Raw genomic sequence first — 16,275 nt, 5'->3', positions numbered from 1 at the left:
ATAATTTTGTTATGCGAAATCCATATTTCATGAGTACAAATGGTAATTTCCTTTTTTTATGAGTAGATATATCAGTATTTTCAATTTTCGTGGGTAAAAATGATAGTTAACTCTATAATTAATAAAAAAACTATTCTCCCGAACACATTAGGTAAGTTTTATTATTAAATGCAAAAATTCGATTTTTATAAAATACAACGATAGATTTCTGCCCTTTCTCTCTCACCTCTCTTCCTCTTGGGCCCCTTTTTCTACTCATCCCATTGCGTCCTCCTCTCTTTCTTCCCTCACACTCCATTCCCAAACCTCCTCAATGGAAGCCTAGCACTGTGACTCTGTGTTTGCCTTTGCTACACTCTATTGTTCTTCGCGTGGGCTTCGGTGTGCCCTCCCTTCACATCGACTCTGCTCCGCTGTCCCTTAGCATCTGCTCAGCTTCGTTGTTCCTTCTTATCCACTCTGGGATCACTGCCTCTTTTATTTGTGAATCTGTGAAGCTACTACTCAAAGACTCTGCTTTGCCATCATCTCCGCTGGGTACTTTATTTTTTCTCTCCTCTCTTTTTTGCTATCCTATTGTTTTTTTGTTTTTTTTTATTGGAATTTCTACTGGTTTTTTCTAAAAAATTTTCATAAAAAATTATAATTCTCTTGTAGTTATTAAATTAGGCTGCAATTTATAAGGTCGTCTTTAATTAATACATTATTCTCTTGTAGTTATAAAATCTTTCTCTTTTGATATTATTTTCAGTTGCAAGTTGAAAAAAAATATTTCCTCGTAAGAATATAAGACCATAATTTCATAGGAGCAGGCTCTACTAGTAATTTTGTATTATTGAATTTTTTTAATTATAATGGAACATATTACAATTGAAAAATAAAAAAATAACGAATAAAACAACTAAAGTGCACTGTACTTTTTCATGTACTCCCACGGTACTCCCAACTTTTATTTCAAAAACCTATTTTTTTAATCTTAAAAAAAATTATTTGAAAAATAATATTTTCATAAAAATTCACCTAAATAAGTTTAAAGTGATATTAAGATAATTAAAGAGTAATTAGTAGCTTTTAATTAGGATAGTTAATAATTTATAGGAGAAGAATATTAGAGCATTATCTGAATTTATTGTTTTTATTGTTTTTAATTATCAATGACTATCAATATTTAAAAATATGTGACAAAATATATTGTTAAATTATTAAACTAAAAAAATTAAATTAAAAAAATTGAGTTGACAATTAATAGAAATAATATTTTTTTTGAAAAATTATAATTTATATTTTTGTTTAAATGATTTTTTCTTAAAAAAAAAGATTTTTTATATAATAAACAAATAAAAAAATATTTTTATATTATTATATTTAAACATAATTGATAAATAATTTTTTTTATAATATATTAAAACATAAATTTATTTTTATATAATATTTTTTAAACAAAATAATTCAAAAAAGTTGTTTTTTTAAATTCATCAAAAGTTAATTGTTAAAAAATTCCTAGATAAAAAATAAGTAAAAAAATGGGTCGAATTCGTGGATAATCGGTAAATCGCATTAACCCCGTTGTTTTAGTTGATCCTTCTGCTGAGACACTATTAACCTCCTTTTATGAAGTTAAAAAAAATAATTGAAATCAGTGACCCACCAACATTAAACACAGAAGAGAGAGCGCAGCTACTCACCCCACCTTCTCCATCGTCGGACAGTCGCCGGCGTCATTTACTGTCATCGTCGCCTCACCTCTGCTCACGGTTGCTAGCTTACGTCTCTGTTCCGCACTTGTCTTCTTTGCAGCAAGACTTCTAGGGCTTTCAGTTGCACACTCCTTATCGTTTTTTGGGCTCTTTCCTTCAAATCCACCTTTTTCCCTTTTCTTTCTCAACAAGACTTCATCGATGTAGTATGCAGTGCACAGAGTCACACCACCACTCTCTCTTCTCTTTACTTTCTGGTTTCCTTCCTTACACTTTTTATTCCAAAAACTTGCTTTTTCTCATATACTCTAGTAATTGCAGGTTTTTCGTACTTTGCTGATGGTCATTGGATTTATTCTCTCAAGTGGAGGAGGTAACTTGGGTTTAATTAGCTCTGAATCTTGTTTAAAAAAATCATAATGTAAATTCTAATTAATTAATTTATTTTTATAAACAATATTGTTCTTGCTGTAATTTTGGTGCAATTTTGGTGCACAGATAGTTGCCTGGTTCTATTCCATTGAAAAAATAAGTGAATTTAGCAAGGTGTGGCTTTAGCTTCTAGAATATTTGGAATTCGATTCAATTTAGGGGAAGGATGGGATTGTGGCCAATTTCTATAGTCTTCATTCATGGATGGGTTTGATTTGCACTTTCCTCTTTGGAACAAAGGTACTCATACACCTTCACATGATTGTTGATTTCTCTCTCTATTTCGTTTCGTTTTCATTTTAATTTTGTGTTACTAATTTTTCCTTTATCAAATGCAATCAACCTTTAGTCATGTTTATTAACTTGCTTATAAAAATAATTGCATTCTAAAGAAGCTATAGTGCATCTACAACTATTAATATTGTATTAGGATAAGTACTCTGAATAGTAGTAGTATATAGTGTTAGTACAATATAATAGTATATAGTGTTAGTACAATATACAGAGATACGTTAATTAGCAGTGAGCAATAATGTCATTCAAAAATAAAAAATGGGCAGAAGTGAAGTGAATCCCTTTGATTTCTCTTGGTCTTCATACTGAGTCAACCAAGTTATAAGTTTTGATTGTTTTATTCTCATTGCTAATTGATAGCTTATTTTGATTTTTTTATTTTGATTTACTCTATGACTTATGTGCATTTTGATTTTCTCTTAATTATAAATTTTGATGTTTGGACTTGAATGTAAAATTTTAATGATGAAATATAGATAAATTATTATGTGAGTTGTGAAATTTTGAATTTTATTATTGTTATTATACCAGTCATTGAAATTAAATATTTAAAAAATTATAATGTATTTTAATAATTTTATTTTATATTTAATTAAACAAGTTCGACTGTATTCAGAACATTGAACTAGTCACTTGACCGATTCATTGACCGATTTGGTTCTCGCAACTTTGGTATATACTAAACTAACCTCATAATCCGAATGGCTTGCAATATGCATGTCACGATCCAACCAGTTGATATTGTTGGAACACACCATTCTTCTCTCAACATTGCACTACTCAGTTTCCCTTCTTTCCTGTTTTTCTCTCTAAAAATTTTCTCTGTCTCGCTCTCTAAAATCTTCCACAATTTCACAACTAAAACCCTAAGATTAGATTACATTATGTAGAGATGGTTCTCACCTATCTTATATGCAGTTCAACCAAGATGGGTTTGGTTTATTTCGTTGGCACTGTCACTACCGCTCTTTTCAATTTTTAGTTTTGTCATTTTGATTTTTATTTAAACAGAAGAAGGACGAGCTACATTGACGAGTGATAAACACATGGCTTCTTCCTCTTCCTCTCCAGCACCGTTACAGACTACTATGCTTCTTGGTTCGCCTAGTTTCCCAAACGCCATTGCTTGGTCCCAAGACAACCTCCTTGCTGTTGCTACCGCCCACTTCGTTACCATTCTTGTTTGTACTCTTCCCTTCTTTCTCTTTTATTTATGTATTTTTATAAAAATATATGTTTTTATATCTAACTTTTTTTGTCCTTTTTTTCCCTTGGTCAGAGACCAGACATGCCTCATGGACCACGTGGAATAATCAAAATCTCTCCAATTGAGCCATTCCTCTTTGGCTTTGTTGAAAGAAAAGGTCAAATTCATAAGCTACTCACTTATTATGTTTTTTCTTTTATTTTCATAAGATTTTATTTTATTTTAATGGTTGGATCATGAAATTCATTGGGGCTTTAAAAGTTATTCATCACCTGGTTTAAACGGTTCCATAACCACAAAGCACAAAGCATTGGCTACACAAATGTAGGAAGCAGCTTTGTTAGTCGCTAAGGCTGTGTTTGGGAAGGTGACGGAGACTGAGACTAAGACTAAATTAAGTCTCTATATTATGTTTGGTGTAAAGTGTATATGACTACATTATGTCTTAGTATCTTGTTTGGTTCAAGATGAATATGGAGATGAAATAAAGATATTTACTAAAATACCTTTAGTTATTAAAGAAAATGTTAAAAGTTTCAGTCTCCATCTTTAGAAATTTCAGTCCCGTTTCTCCACTTTTTGAGGTACTAAAGGGATTGGAATTTTGTGTTGCGAAACTAAAATTTTAGTTCTAGTATCTGGCAACCAAACACAATACTGAGTCCCAGTTTCAGTCTCTGAAAGCAAACACTACCTAAGAGTGGTTTAGTGGTGAGGAGTTTGGGTAGTATGCATGAAGAACTAGGTTCAAACCTTGCTATAGTCGATATACAACACTATGGAGTATCCCATTCAATTATGAGTTGAGAGGACCTGATTGGGAGGGAAGCCTGACTATTACTGAAGAGGGGTTAGCCTTTTTTCCTAGTAGTAGGGATGGGTAATCCCTTGAGAAACCAGAAAAATAAAGGAACCATTAACGGGAAAACCACATTACCTTACATGGTCAATGCCAAACATGTGAAACTACTCATTTGTTATATAGTATATGGAGATTTTTATTTTTGGTAGTGCTCATATAGGGATGAGTTTTATGGTTTGGAGGGAGTTTTCTTTGTCATGTAGCATTGTCAATCTTGTTGTTTATTATTAATATTTGGTAAAGGGAATTTTTAATAATTTTGAATTAGAGCTGCCAACCACAGAATGCTAACATGTCTGAATTGAATCATGCATTGCACAGATTTAATCTCTGGATGCCTCCTCCCTATTAGTTTGTACCGTGATGATAAGCCTGTTGTTCAGTCAATATCATGGTCGCCACTTGGCATTTCTTTGAATTCAGGGTAAGAATTTGATGATTAGCAAGCAAAGATGCACAGTTATTTCTATTCAATGACAAAATTGATATTTTATTCGATAAGTAATATATATTATTCACAGGTGCTTGTTGGCTGTTTGCACTAGCGAAGGACACGTGAAGGTTTATCGTCCACCCTTTTGTGATTTCTGTTCAGAATGGATTGAGGTGTGTGCAATAAAAGTGGTTTATCGTGTGGAATAGGAACTGATGCCATCTTTGTGTGCCTAAAGAAAACATGAAACTGAAAACTGTGAACTGCATAATTTATATTGGGATTGGGATAGGGATATTGCTTCTTTTGAAAGCAGATCTGATTGAGAAAAGTTGTAATTTGTAGCATCTTCGGAGAAAAATTAAATGTTAGCTGTAAATATGTAAAATAGAAAGTATGTTGTGTCTAATTCCTTTTTGCGTTTCCATTTATGGAACTGAAATAGAAAGTGTTTATAGTTTTCATGTTTACTTGCCTGCCAACTGCCACTATTCTTATTTTGTTTAGGTTGTGAACGTTAGTGAACGTCTATTTGAATATTTGCAATGTACTGAGTTTCAAGGCACGGGGACTCCATTAGAGTTTTCCAAAGTAAGTTATCTTATCCATCCATGTTCTTGGTTGGTTTTCTTTTTTCATACTCTACTTGGGGTAGAATTAGTTATTCTGAGACCAGTCGTGCTCATGATATATATCATCTTTTGACATCATCTATTTTATGCCAGCAGAAAAGAAAAGATCAGATGATTAATCAATAACTTGAAAAATGCTGTTTCAAAATAAAGGGACATTAACAAAGTTTATATGACCTGGATGTATGTTACTTATATATGTACGCACCCCACACACAGTCTCTAGAGAATCTAATATTGGACTTTTGTTGAAATCGAGTCATGACGATGCTTGTTCTGATACTTAAGTATATATATTAAATATGATATGGATTTAATTTCAAATAAAATAAAAAATCCTTTCTTTTGTCGTATATGCTTCATGAACAAAATGGCCATTTTTCTTGTTGGTAGTATAAACTATGGTTTTTCTATAATAAGTTGTACATTCATTCTCATCATTTTTTTTAACTGTAAATCATAGTTAACTACAGCTAAAACAATTGTGGTTAACTGAAACAATTTTATTCTGTGTTAATTTGATTTTATGTACTTAAAGTTAGATTGTTCATGCAGAGAAATGCATCAGATGAAATAGATTCTGTGGCTAAACCTAAAAAGAAATCCTTGAAAACAGTTCCCGAGAACGACATGTTGCCTGTGATAAGTGCTGATCAATATGCTACTCGCAGCGCAGTGCTAAGCTCAATTGTTGTTTCATGGTCTCCTTTACTGCATGATATTCATGCTACTGTCAGCCTACTTGCTGTTGGAGGGAAGTCTGGTAAAATTTCTTTATGGAGATTTTATGCACCAGATTGCTATACTATTGAGGGTGGAAAAATCCCATCTGCTGTGAAATTTGTTGGATTTCTTGAAGCACACAATTCATGGGTTACAACAATAAGTTGGTTGTCATTTTCTGTTAATTCCTCAAATCCACAAATTTTATTAGTTACTGGAAGCTCTGATGGGAGGTGAGTTAAAATGAATCATTCTTGACATAGCACCTTAGACTCTTGATTAAGTGGTCAATGTATTGATCCTCAGTTCCCTCACACTTCTAATTAGACTGTGTGTATGTTGTTACATTTTGCACCAAATATCTGACCTAAGCTGAAATATATGCACTTATCAGTGTCAAGGTTTGGTTGGGTGACTATCACAAATTGATTAAATCAACAGAAGTGGATCAGAATGTGTTCATTTTGTTGAAGGAGGTAGTTTCTAGTTCTTACTTAAATTTCAGACTCTTTTCACTTCTATCTTTCTTTCTCAGCCGTTCATTTACTGAGTTTTCAATATCTAAATAGGTTATCACTGTCAATGTTGTCCCAGTTTCTGTACTTTCAGTAACTGTGCATGTCCAATGCTCTTCCAAGATGCTTTTAGCAATAGGCAAAGGTTCTGGTTCCTTTGAAATATGGCTATGTGACATATCTTCTAAGGAATTCAACAAGCTTGGTTCATATGATGCACATGACTATATTGTAGGTTTTTTATTTTATTGTTCAAAATTTATAATTCTATTCTTTTAATATTATTATTGTTCCTTTCTCTTGAGTTAGATGACTTCTTGAAGCTGCAATACTTTGTTGATTTCTTCAATGTCGATTTCCTCCAGGTTACTGGCTTGGCATGGGCATTTGGTGGAAGATGTTTGTACAGCTGTAGCCAGGTAAATTTATTTAAATAAAGTTATATCGTATGAATTTTTTTATATATTTTCACTTTATCTTCTATATGATTTTTGAGAGTCAGAGGTTTAATTGATGTGACTAGATTTTTCTATGTTGAAGAGGGAAGGACATTAAATATGTCTCAGATTTCAAAAGAAGAATGTGCTTACTCTTCCAATTTTCTAAAAATTGGATCTCTAAGCTTCTATCAATAACAGGGTTTCAAACTTGGGCTTGTTTTCCAATATGACACTATTTTTAAAACTTATCATGAAAATGCTACCATTTTGCCACGGTTGCACCTTGTAATTTTTTCCTTCGCAATTTGACTTGGAGGCACTTTAACGGGAAAGCGCCTTCCACGTGGAAAGCTCTAAATAGGGAAGTGTATCCAATTTAAAACGCTAAAGCGTTTAACGCCTTCCTCTTTGGATGCGCTTAATGGGAAGGCCTTTTCAATATTGAAATCAATAAACGTAAAAGTGCTTCAATTGACGTGTGGAAATGAATAGCTTTTTGATTATATGACATAATTATAGTTAATAATCAATAATTAACTAATATTAATATAAATATATTATTAGAGAAACTCTTGGGAGCCTGCATCTTTTAGTATTTTTGGCGATGGCCAGCACAAACACTAAATTGTCTTTAACAAATAAATTTTACTAATTCATGGGTGCAAACTCTGGAAAACTTGGGTGCAAACTGCATTGATTTATGTGTACAAAACTCTGATAAATATAGGTGCAAATTATTGCTTGCCAAATGCTGGCCAAAAATGATAATATTTGCTGGCCATGTAGCATTGCTTATATTATTATATTTAAATATATTTATCAATCAAATTAAGTTTAATAACATAAATTAAAACTGATTATTGTATTTTAATGTAAGAGTATTATTAGTCATAAAGAAATACAAAAATTATACAATGCAGTATAATGAAATACATAATCTTGCTTGAAGAAAATTTTCATGATAAAATATAGTATTCCCATCAGTTATAATATATCTTTTAGTAAGTTGATGATAAAAAGTATTAAATACTTGATAAGAGTATTGTATCTTATAAAGTAATTGTTTTTAACTAATGTATTTCGCTATATGGTATTTTAATTTTTTTTACATTTCTTTATGATTAATAATCTTACACTAAGGTTTCAATCATAAAAAAAACACAGGTAAATACTCTTATCAATGACCTGATATTATTTATTGGAGTAAATGGACAAAAGTACACATGAAAAAAAAAAAGTCTCAGTTGACAAAAGTACACACCAAAGTTCATGAATATCAAACTACACGTCAAAGATTGTTTTTGATGGACGAAAGTACTATGCTGTTGCCCGTCAGTTGGTTTGTAAGGCTTGAGGTGTATTTTTGTTGATCGGAAACAATGTTGTCGTGCTTTGATATTTACAAATTTTGGTATGTATTTTTGTCTGTCTTCAACTCTTTCATGTGTACCTTTGTCTATTTATTTATTTTTATTGTGATAAAAAGCATCAAGTAACTGATGGGAGTACTATATTTTATATCATGAGTATTTTCTTTAACCTATTTCAATATACTATATTTAAAAAAAATTGTATTTTTTTTATGACTAATACTCTTACATTAAGATTACAATCATGATAATACTCACATCAATTATTATGATATTTTATTTTGATGATGGATGATATGGCAAAATATATTTAAATTAATAAAATATAGTACGTTAATCAATAATTTAAAGTTTCAATCATCAATTTTATTTATGTTATTAATTAAACTTAGTCAGATTGATAAACATATTTAAATTTATATTAATATTAGTTAATGATTTATTATTTTGTTATTTAAATCACGAAAATATTCATTTGTACATGTCATTGGAGGCTCTTTCACGCTTATTGATTTAAATATTGAAAAACTTCTATTCAGCCGTTCCAAAGTGGAAGGTGCTAAATGCTTGAGCATTTTTGCATTTGATAAGCTTCCCTATTTAGCATTTTCTACGTGGAAGGTGTTTTTCAGTTAAGTGCCTCCAAGTCAAATTGTGAAAAAAAAAAAGAAGAAAGAATACAAGGTGCCACTATTTTGAGTAAATAGTTTGAAAAGGGTGGCATTTTGGTAATAAGTTTTAAAAATAGTGGCATATTGGAAACAAAAGCTAACTTGTTTGGTTCTGATATTACAGAAAGAAATAAATGATGAGTTTAAAGAATAATTAGCAAATCAGTCTTTAAAATATGTTCACTATAATGTTGCAATTCCTTCCTGTTTAATTTTAGCATATCTAATCAGTAGTTTAATATCTGTATTATGTATTTTTGACTGGTGATTGGTTGATTAAATCCCCAAAGTGGTTCTCTAGATTCACAGCTTTCACCATTTTAGTCCCTCAAATCCAAAATTTACTACATTGGTCTCCGAGATCCAGCACTAGGTACCATATTGGTCCTTGGACCCTTTCCAGCATTAGGTCAGGAAACAAAGTGTTGAGCTGGCTCTGACTTGCCACGCTGGACATAGGGCTTAATGCTGTCATTTAGTTTTGGCACTTAAACAAGGCAAAAACGAGAAGATGAAGAAAAGTTTATATGATGTGCAAATTGTTTTATCTCTCCTCATTCTCCAAAACAATCTCATTTTCGCCTTGTTCAAGCCCTAAAATAAAACGACGTCATTTAGCCCTGTGTTTAGCGTGGCAAGTCAAAGCTAGCTTAGCATTTCGTTCGTAGACTCAACGTCGGAAAGGGTCCAGGGACCAATATGGTGCCTGAAGCTGAATCTCGGGGACCAGTATAGTGAATTTTGAATATGAGAGACTAAAATAATGAAAGCCGTGAATCTCAAGGACCATATGGGGATTTAGTCGTGATTGTTTTTTTAAATATTTGTAGGATAATTTAGTGCGTAGCTGGATTTTGCGCGATAGATGCCTAGATGAAGTACCTGTTCATATGCCTCATAATAACAATTCATCCAGCGTATGTTATTTTTGTCCTTTTTTACTCTCTTTTCATATGACTTCTGCCATTTCCACCCCTTAAGCAGACATGCACCTTTTTCCTTGCAGGCTTCAGATGATGTATATGATTCATGCCTTGGTGCAGCAGTTTCACCTGGAAATCTTGTCGTCGCTACTGTATGGTATTTTCTTTTATTTTCAGAAAAATCTTTTCACTTGTATATACCCTGTGTGCATTGTCCAAAGGTACAGGATTCTTGATTGCCCAGACAAAAATTAAAGGCAGTGCCCAAAAATCTAGGAATTTTGTATATCCCATCATCCTTGAATATGAAAAAAGCAAGAAACAGAGAATGAACTAGCAATCATCTTATAGATGCTATTTTTAAGAACATTTAGCTATCTAGTACTTGTTGTGTTCAAGGAACCTTGTCACTATATAGGGAATCTCAATCAGAGATAGGGATTAGGTAGGGGTCTTTTGACATTTGTTAGTGAGTAGAGGAGCTCTAAGTCTTCCTCATATTAGTAACTTCGTATATTGATGGACAGATGAACAGATTGTTTCTCATTTTTTCCCCTTTCTAACTACCAGTTCTAACATTGTTCTTTGCATTCATTTTGCAACGTTAACTAAACCATGTGTGATGAGTGAAGCAAATGCTCAAGGGGGGAACTTAATAGTGTTGTTTTTCTTTCTTCTTTTTTTTCCTCTTCTGAATTTGTTTTATTGATTCCAAATAAGTGTGCGTGATTCCCAAGCTAAAAAATGATCTTGGCTTTCTGGAAGTTTTATGCATTTATCCAGAATATCTAAATCATTCTTCTATTAATTCAAAGCATGTTGCTCTGGCCCTTTTGTTGGGACATAATCATAATATTCTCTGGTTTGAATCTGTTTTCCCTACCTGTTGTCTGAAATCTGAATCACAGCTATTGAATGATATTCTTACTGATCACATCAGTAGTATCTTTCCACAGCTGTTCAAATTTTTTTAGTTGTTTAATCCAATTTTCTATTTAGCCAATGCATTCACTAATAGAAGCAGTCACCTTAGAGTTTAGCATTGATTTGTTAGCCCTAATTTAAAAGAAGATAATTCATGTTAATTTGAAGTTCCTACCTCTAATTTTATTTTATCTTTTAATTCCTCAACCAGGCATATGCTGCAAGAATATTTAGAAGTTTAATTTTTCTTCTTTGACTATATGAGGTTGCTATTGAGTATTTATACTTGTTTATTGCAGGTTCATTGCTTTGATGTTGAGAAACTGAATCGAATGTATGAAGGAAGGTACAAAATGATTTCTCAGCCTATGTTCCCCTTTTGGCATTCTGTTTTGGCTGTGTGCGAAGAGAAGGGGGAATAGTTTGGAGATAAAAAAGTGTATAATTACCCAAATAATTAGTGTTTTGAACCAATCTTGAATACATGTCAATAGTTATTTTCCTACTAAGTATTTGTTTTCTTTCTCCTTTTGTCTTTTGCTAATGAAGTTTCAATGAAAAAATTCCACAAATATGCAATTGTGATATTTGTATTCTTGAACCATGAGCAGGGTACTGAGAGCAGCTATTGAATACCATTGGATTGGTGGGCTACATGTGGATATTTGCTTGAATCGTCCTGTTCCATTTTACACTGAAGAACTTTCCGGTTTGGCAGAGAAAGATTTAACCAATTGGGGTTCCAATATCATATGGTCTTTGAACCAATATCAGTGTCTTGATAGGCCCTAGTTCTTTTGGATATAATTTTGGCATTATTGGACTTCAAGGTCAGCATGCCAAGATATGTAGAGCATTTACTCATCAAGTGGATCTCTCTGTCTTTTCCGGGATTTCATACGGACCTTCCCAATGAAAAGACTTTACTGCAGGTCTCTTCAAGTTTGTCAGGTGTTCCTTCTCGCATGCTACACTTGCTCAATATAATTTGTAGACGAGTAATGTTGGCGCAGCTGGATGCTGATGAAATCACACGAATATCCAGCGAAGTTCAAAACACTAAAGGGGAATGCTGTTCTATGGACGAACAAGTAACCAAGTGGATAGCAATTCTTGGAAGCAGTGAAAGAGAACTCCGTGAAAGGCTTGTCGGTTTTAGTTTTTGTGCTTCTCAAACTAGCAAGTCCCGTCCAGGGGCAACTCCTTTCCAAACTGGTCATTGGTATCCTGTTGGACTAGCACAAATGGAACAATGGATTGCGCTAAACAACGATCATGTACGTGGCGAGTTGAAATCCATTGCATCAGAGGTTACCAATGAGAAAAGGTAATATTTAGTACTAGAGTTTCAATTTTGAATTATATCGCTGCATGTTAAAATCATTTACTGATTACCTGACCACTAAGGTGGTTAAATATTGAAAAGTTGGAAACTTGGAATCATTTAATTAATGCTTTTATTATTCATCATTGTCTTGGTAATTTCTTGCTAAAGTTTCCTTGTGCAATAGAAAACTGCTTTAACTAAATTCCACAATGCTGCAAAATCATTACTCAGTACATCAAATATGATAGTTTCAAATTTTTTGTTCATTTCTCATGATTATTTCTGTCCAGTAGATGTTCAGCTGTGGAGTCATGCAGTTATTGTTCAGCATCAGTTCCATTTGAGTCCCCAGAGTTTGGTTTATGTCAAGGCAAAACTTCAGGCAGTGGCAGCAATGATAAGCGGCATAAGTTATCAAGATGCGCCGTTAGTATGCAGGTTTGCCCTAGTATCCCACTGTGGTTTTGTGTGTGCTGCCATAGGGTGGCGTTTAGGTTGGCGCCTGACCCACTTTTTCGAATGTCTTCGTCTCAGTTTGATTCTGATTTTGTAACCAAATCTTTGTCTCGAGCAGTTTCCTCAAAACCATTGTGTCCCTATTGTGGGATATTGCTACAGAGACGTCAACCTGATTTTCTAGTTTCTCCATTACCTGTATGAGAAGACTTGAATTGTTAACGAATGTGATCATTTAATTTAACTTTAAGAGGATGTCATGCACTCATGCTGTTATAGTAACTTGAACTTTGTGGCATTGAATAATGTGGACTTTGGTTTACATTATTAATGTGTAAACTCTATCATCCTCTATGGTACGGTAAAACACTAGAACCTAAAACCCCAGAAAAAGAGATCATAAAGCCACTATAAAATTATTTTGATGAAAAGAAAACGAGTGCTCCACATGAGCAAGTGGAAGATATTTATGAACTATGATTCCACAAATGATCGAATATAATATATTATAATTCAACCGGAAATCAATAAAAATGTTACTGAAGGTGTTAATTTTCTAATCTTAAGCCCGTGTAAGAGTTTATTTCACATTTTAATATAATATTTAAATGTTCAGTTTTACTCTTCATATAATAATATTAAACACAATAAACAATGGAATATTTACATTGCAAATTAGTAATTAAGAGTTTATTTTAACAAACATCAGGCTAATGCTTGACACGGGATAACAAGAATATTAATTACAGGTTTAAATATATTTTTAGTCTCTAGATATGTAATATTTTGATAGTTTCCCTTAAAATATTTGAGCTTGTTTTGATCAATTTTTTTTTGATGCGTTTATTTTACCTTTAGTTTGTATTGTTCATCGCTCTCCTAAGTGATGCCTTTGTTCTTAGATGGAGGTATTGTTTTTTCAAGATTATTTTTGTTAGTATTTAAATCATTTGAATGCATATTTGGTAATTAATCCCAAATTTAATAGGGCATAACTGCAGCTAACTAACGGGGGGACACTACAAAATAGCACCAAACGTAATGATCATTTTACCAAATCTTATTCAATAAATTGATTACGAAAATGGACTATGAAGCACAAACACAACATCTAAGTATTTGTGTCTCATATAAGCAATTGTCCAACGTACACCATATGCTATGTATTCAGATACGTACAAGAATAGAGATAACAATAAGGGTAAACTATTATTTTGGTCCCCTACGTTTGGGGTGAATTCTATTTTAGTCCCCAACGTTTAAACTGTTCTATTTAAATCCTAAAAAGATTTGATTTGCATCAATCAAGTCCTTCCGTTAAGTGGGTGTCAAATTATTGACGCCGTGTCCGACGTGGCAAAGTTGGCAGTTTGCCTGTAGTTAACAGTTGGAATTGGAAGCAGGAAAAAAAAAGGAAAATGAAATGCTGCCCAGTCCAATAAGTAAACCCTAATCCCAAAGATGATGTTCTTCGTCTGCTGAGAATGGCTACCCAGTCGTCCTCCCAAGGTTCGCGTAGCAGCACCAAGAGTCGTGGGAGAAGGAGGACTTGCTTCTGTGGAGAGAGACCGGTATTGCGCACGTCATCTACAGCGGAGAACCCAGGAAGAAGATTCTGGGGCTGCGTCAACTTTCAGGTGAGTCTCATCTTTTCTGTCTCCTGTTTGAAAATAGCATTGGGTGTTAGTGTTTGAAGGATCTGAAGTGTTTGGTGTGTTCGTGCTGGTGTGTTCGTGTTGGTTTGGTTGAGAACAGATAGGAGATGGATGCGATTATTTTGCTTGGGCAGAGCCTGAAGGACAAGATCCACAAATTCAAAGACCGAAGAACAAAGCAAGCTCGTTGAAAGAAGAACTGCAGAAAGCTGAAAGGAAGTTTGCATTGGCACTTGGTGTTGGAATTCTTGGATGGACACTGGCTGGGCTGCTGCTATGTGATCGACTCAATTGAGGTTTAGGGGGTTAGCATTTTGTTTATTTTTGCCATTCTGTTGTTGTCCCCTGGTTTGTAGGGAATGTCAATTGTTTAGGATTGAAAAAATTGACATACAGTTGGTGATAACAGTAATGTAAAGAGAATGAAATTTTTTTTGCTGTGTCTGTAAAGCCATTTGCTGTAAACATTGTAAGGTTTTGATTGAAATGAATAGCAATGAGTTCCTGTATTTGACATACTTATTTGGCTCTGTACAGTTTATTTCAGTTTCATCTACTAATAAAAACAAGGCTTATTTGCCAATTCACATAACTTTGTGCTGAAATTCATGTAATTCATTAGATAAGGAGAAGTCTTAAAGTAGCTTCTCTAACCATAACAATATCCAACAAGCCTTAAATACAACCATGAAAAGGTAACAACAAAAGAGATCAACATGACAGTAGTAGTCTTAAAGTAGGGTGTCTAAAGTATCACATGGCATTAGCCTTGTCATTGACAGATTCATTACAAACAGATGGAATCATAAATCTACTATGTTCTTCATCCAATGCCTTCCAGGCCCTAGGTGGTGTTTTGCCATAACCTAGGCTCCTAGATGGGCTAGTGACTGTTGCTGTTGATGGTTGTGGTTGACTGACACTGCTGCTGCATTAGCTCTCTTGGATGAGTCTGTGACTCCTGGCTTCCTCCAACTGTGTACTGCTCTTCCTTTTGGATGAACTCTTGTTGCTGGTGTGTTGTTTGTCTTGGTAGGTTTTTTTGATCTTGTATTGTGGTTATTTTGGTAGTTTTCTATAAAATTTGTGTTCCATCTTCCTTTCTTTTGTGCCCTCCTTTCTTTTTGGGCATCTGTTGTGCAGTGACATTCCTGCGTATACTTAACAGTACAACAAATTGGGATTGGTTTCCTAAACACTGGTGGCAGCACATCATCATTCTCAGTCCGGGACCAGAGATTTGGTCCATTCAATGGGTAGATTACATGTTGGTAGCAGTCCACGTAGGTCTCTTTCCTATAACACTTGTTGACATAGTTCTTAACATCTAGACACATTTTCCTAATGCAGCTCATGGCATGCTCACAAGGGTAACCTGTTAGTTGAAATTTTCTACAGGAGCACTCATGTAAGTTTAAGTCCACAACAAACTTGGCTCTATTACCCTGACTGCTAGACACTTCATATTTGTCCCTACCAGCATATATGGCCAGCCACTCCCCACCCTTATCAAACTCCCTTTCAATTTTCTTGTTTATTTTTGGCAATATTTTTCCGGCATATGTTACTATACTTTGCCTGTTATCAGACCACCTATTCATTAGATAAACCCTAATGTCTTCTAGCATAGACACAATTGGTTTCTCTCTAGCCTCTACAATAACAGAGTTAAAACACTCACACATGTTGTTAACAAGTGTATCAACTCTAGGAA

At 33.6% G+C, this 16,275-nt stretch overlaps 1 protein-coding gene and 1 pseudogene across 10 annotated transcripts; both read left to right on the top strand.

Annotated features, from left to right (window-relative positions):
- LOC112726260 (uncharacterized) overlaps window positions 1-16,275 on the top strand; it is a 71,132-nt pseudogene that overhangs the window by 40,847 nt on the left and 14,010 nt on the right.
- LOC112746148 (uncharacterized) lies at window positions 1,590-13,156 on the top strand. 10 transcript variants are annotated; one of them, XM_072218319.1, is made up of 17 exons: window positions 1,590-1,903; window positions 2,019-2,070; window positions 2,196-2,369; window positions 3,435-3,604; window positions 3,703-3,787; window positions 4,814-4,916; window positions 5,014-5,098; window positions 5,433-5,516; window positions 6,113-6,513; window positions 6,675-6,756; window positions 6,850-7,026; window positions 7,161-7,214; window positions 10,107-10,193; window positions 10,283-10,356; window positions 11,423-11,469; window positions 11,735-12,450; window positions 12,744-13,156. In XM_072218319.1, the coding sequence occupies exons 3-15, from the start codon at window positions 2,330-2,332 to the stop codon at window positions 11,448-11,450; spliced, it is 1,470 nt and encodes a 489-aa protein (XP_072074420.1). In that variant the 5' UTR covers window positions 1,590-1,903; window positions 2,019-2,070; window positions 2,196-2,329; the 3' UTR covers window positions 11,451-11,469; window positions 11,735-12,450; window positions 12,744-13,156. The 10 variants fall into 10 exon arrangements, with proteins under 10 accessions (XP_072074420.1, XP_072074427.1, XP_072074411.1 ...); XM_072218326.1 differs by adding an exon at window positions 9,567-9,649 and having other exon boundaries at window positions 1,590-2,070; window positions 9,968-10,193; window positions 10,283-10,351; XM_025794922.3 differs by having other exon boundaries at window positions 1,601-1,903; window positions 10,283-10,351.

This window comes from Arachis hypogaea, chromosome 2 (assembly GCF_003086295.3).
Source record: "Arachis hypogaea cultivar Tifrunner chromosome 2, arahy.Tifrunner.gnm2.J5K5, whole genome shotgun sequence".
In the NCBI taxonomy this organism is placed as follows: Eukaryota; Viridiplantae; Streptophyta; class Magnoliopsida; order Fabales; family Fabaceae; genus Arachis; species Arachis hypogaea.
The sequence above is the reverse complement of the archived record's forward strand: the minus strand, read 5'-3'. Positions and strand labels throughout refer to the sequence as shown.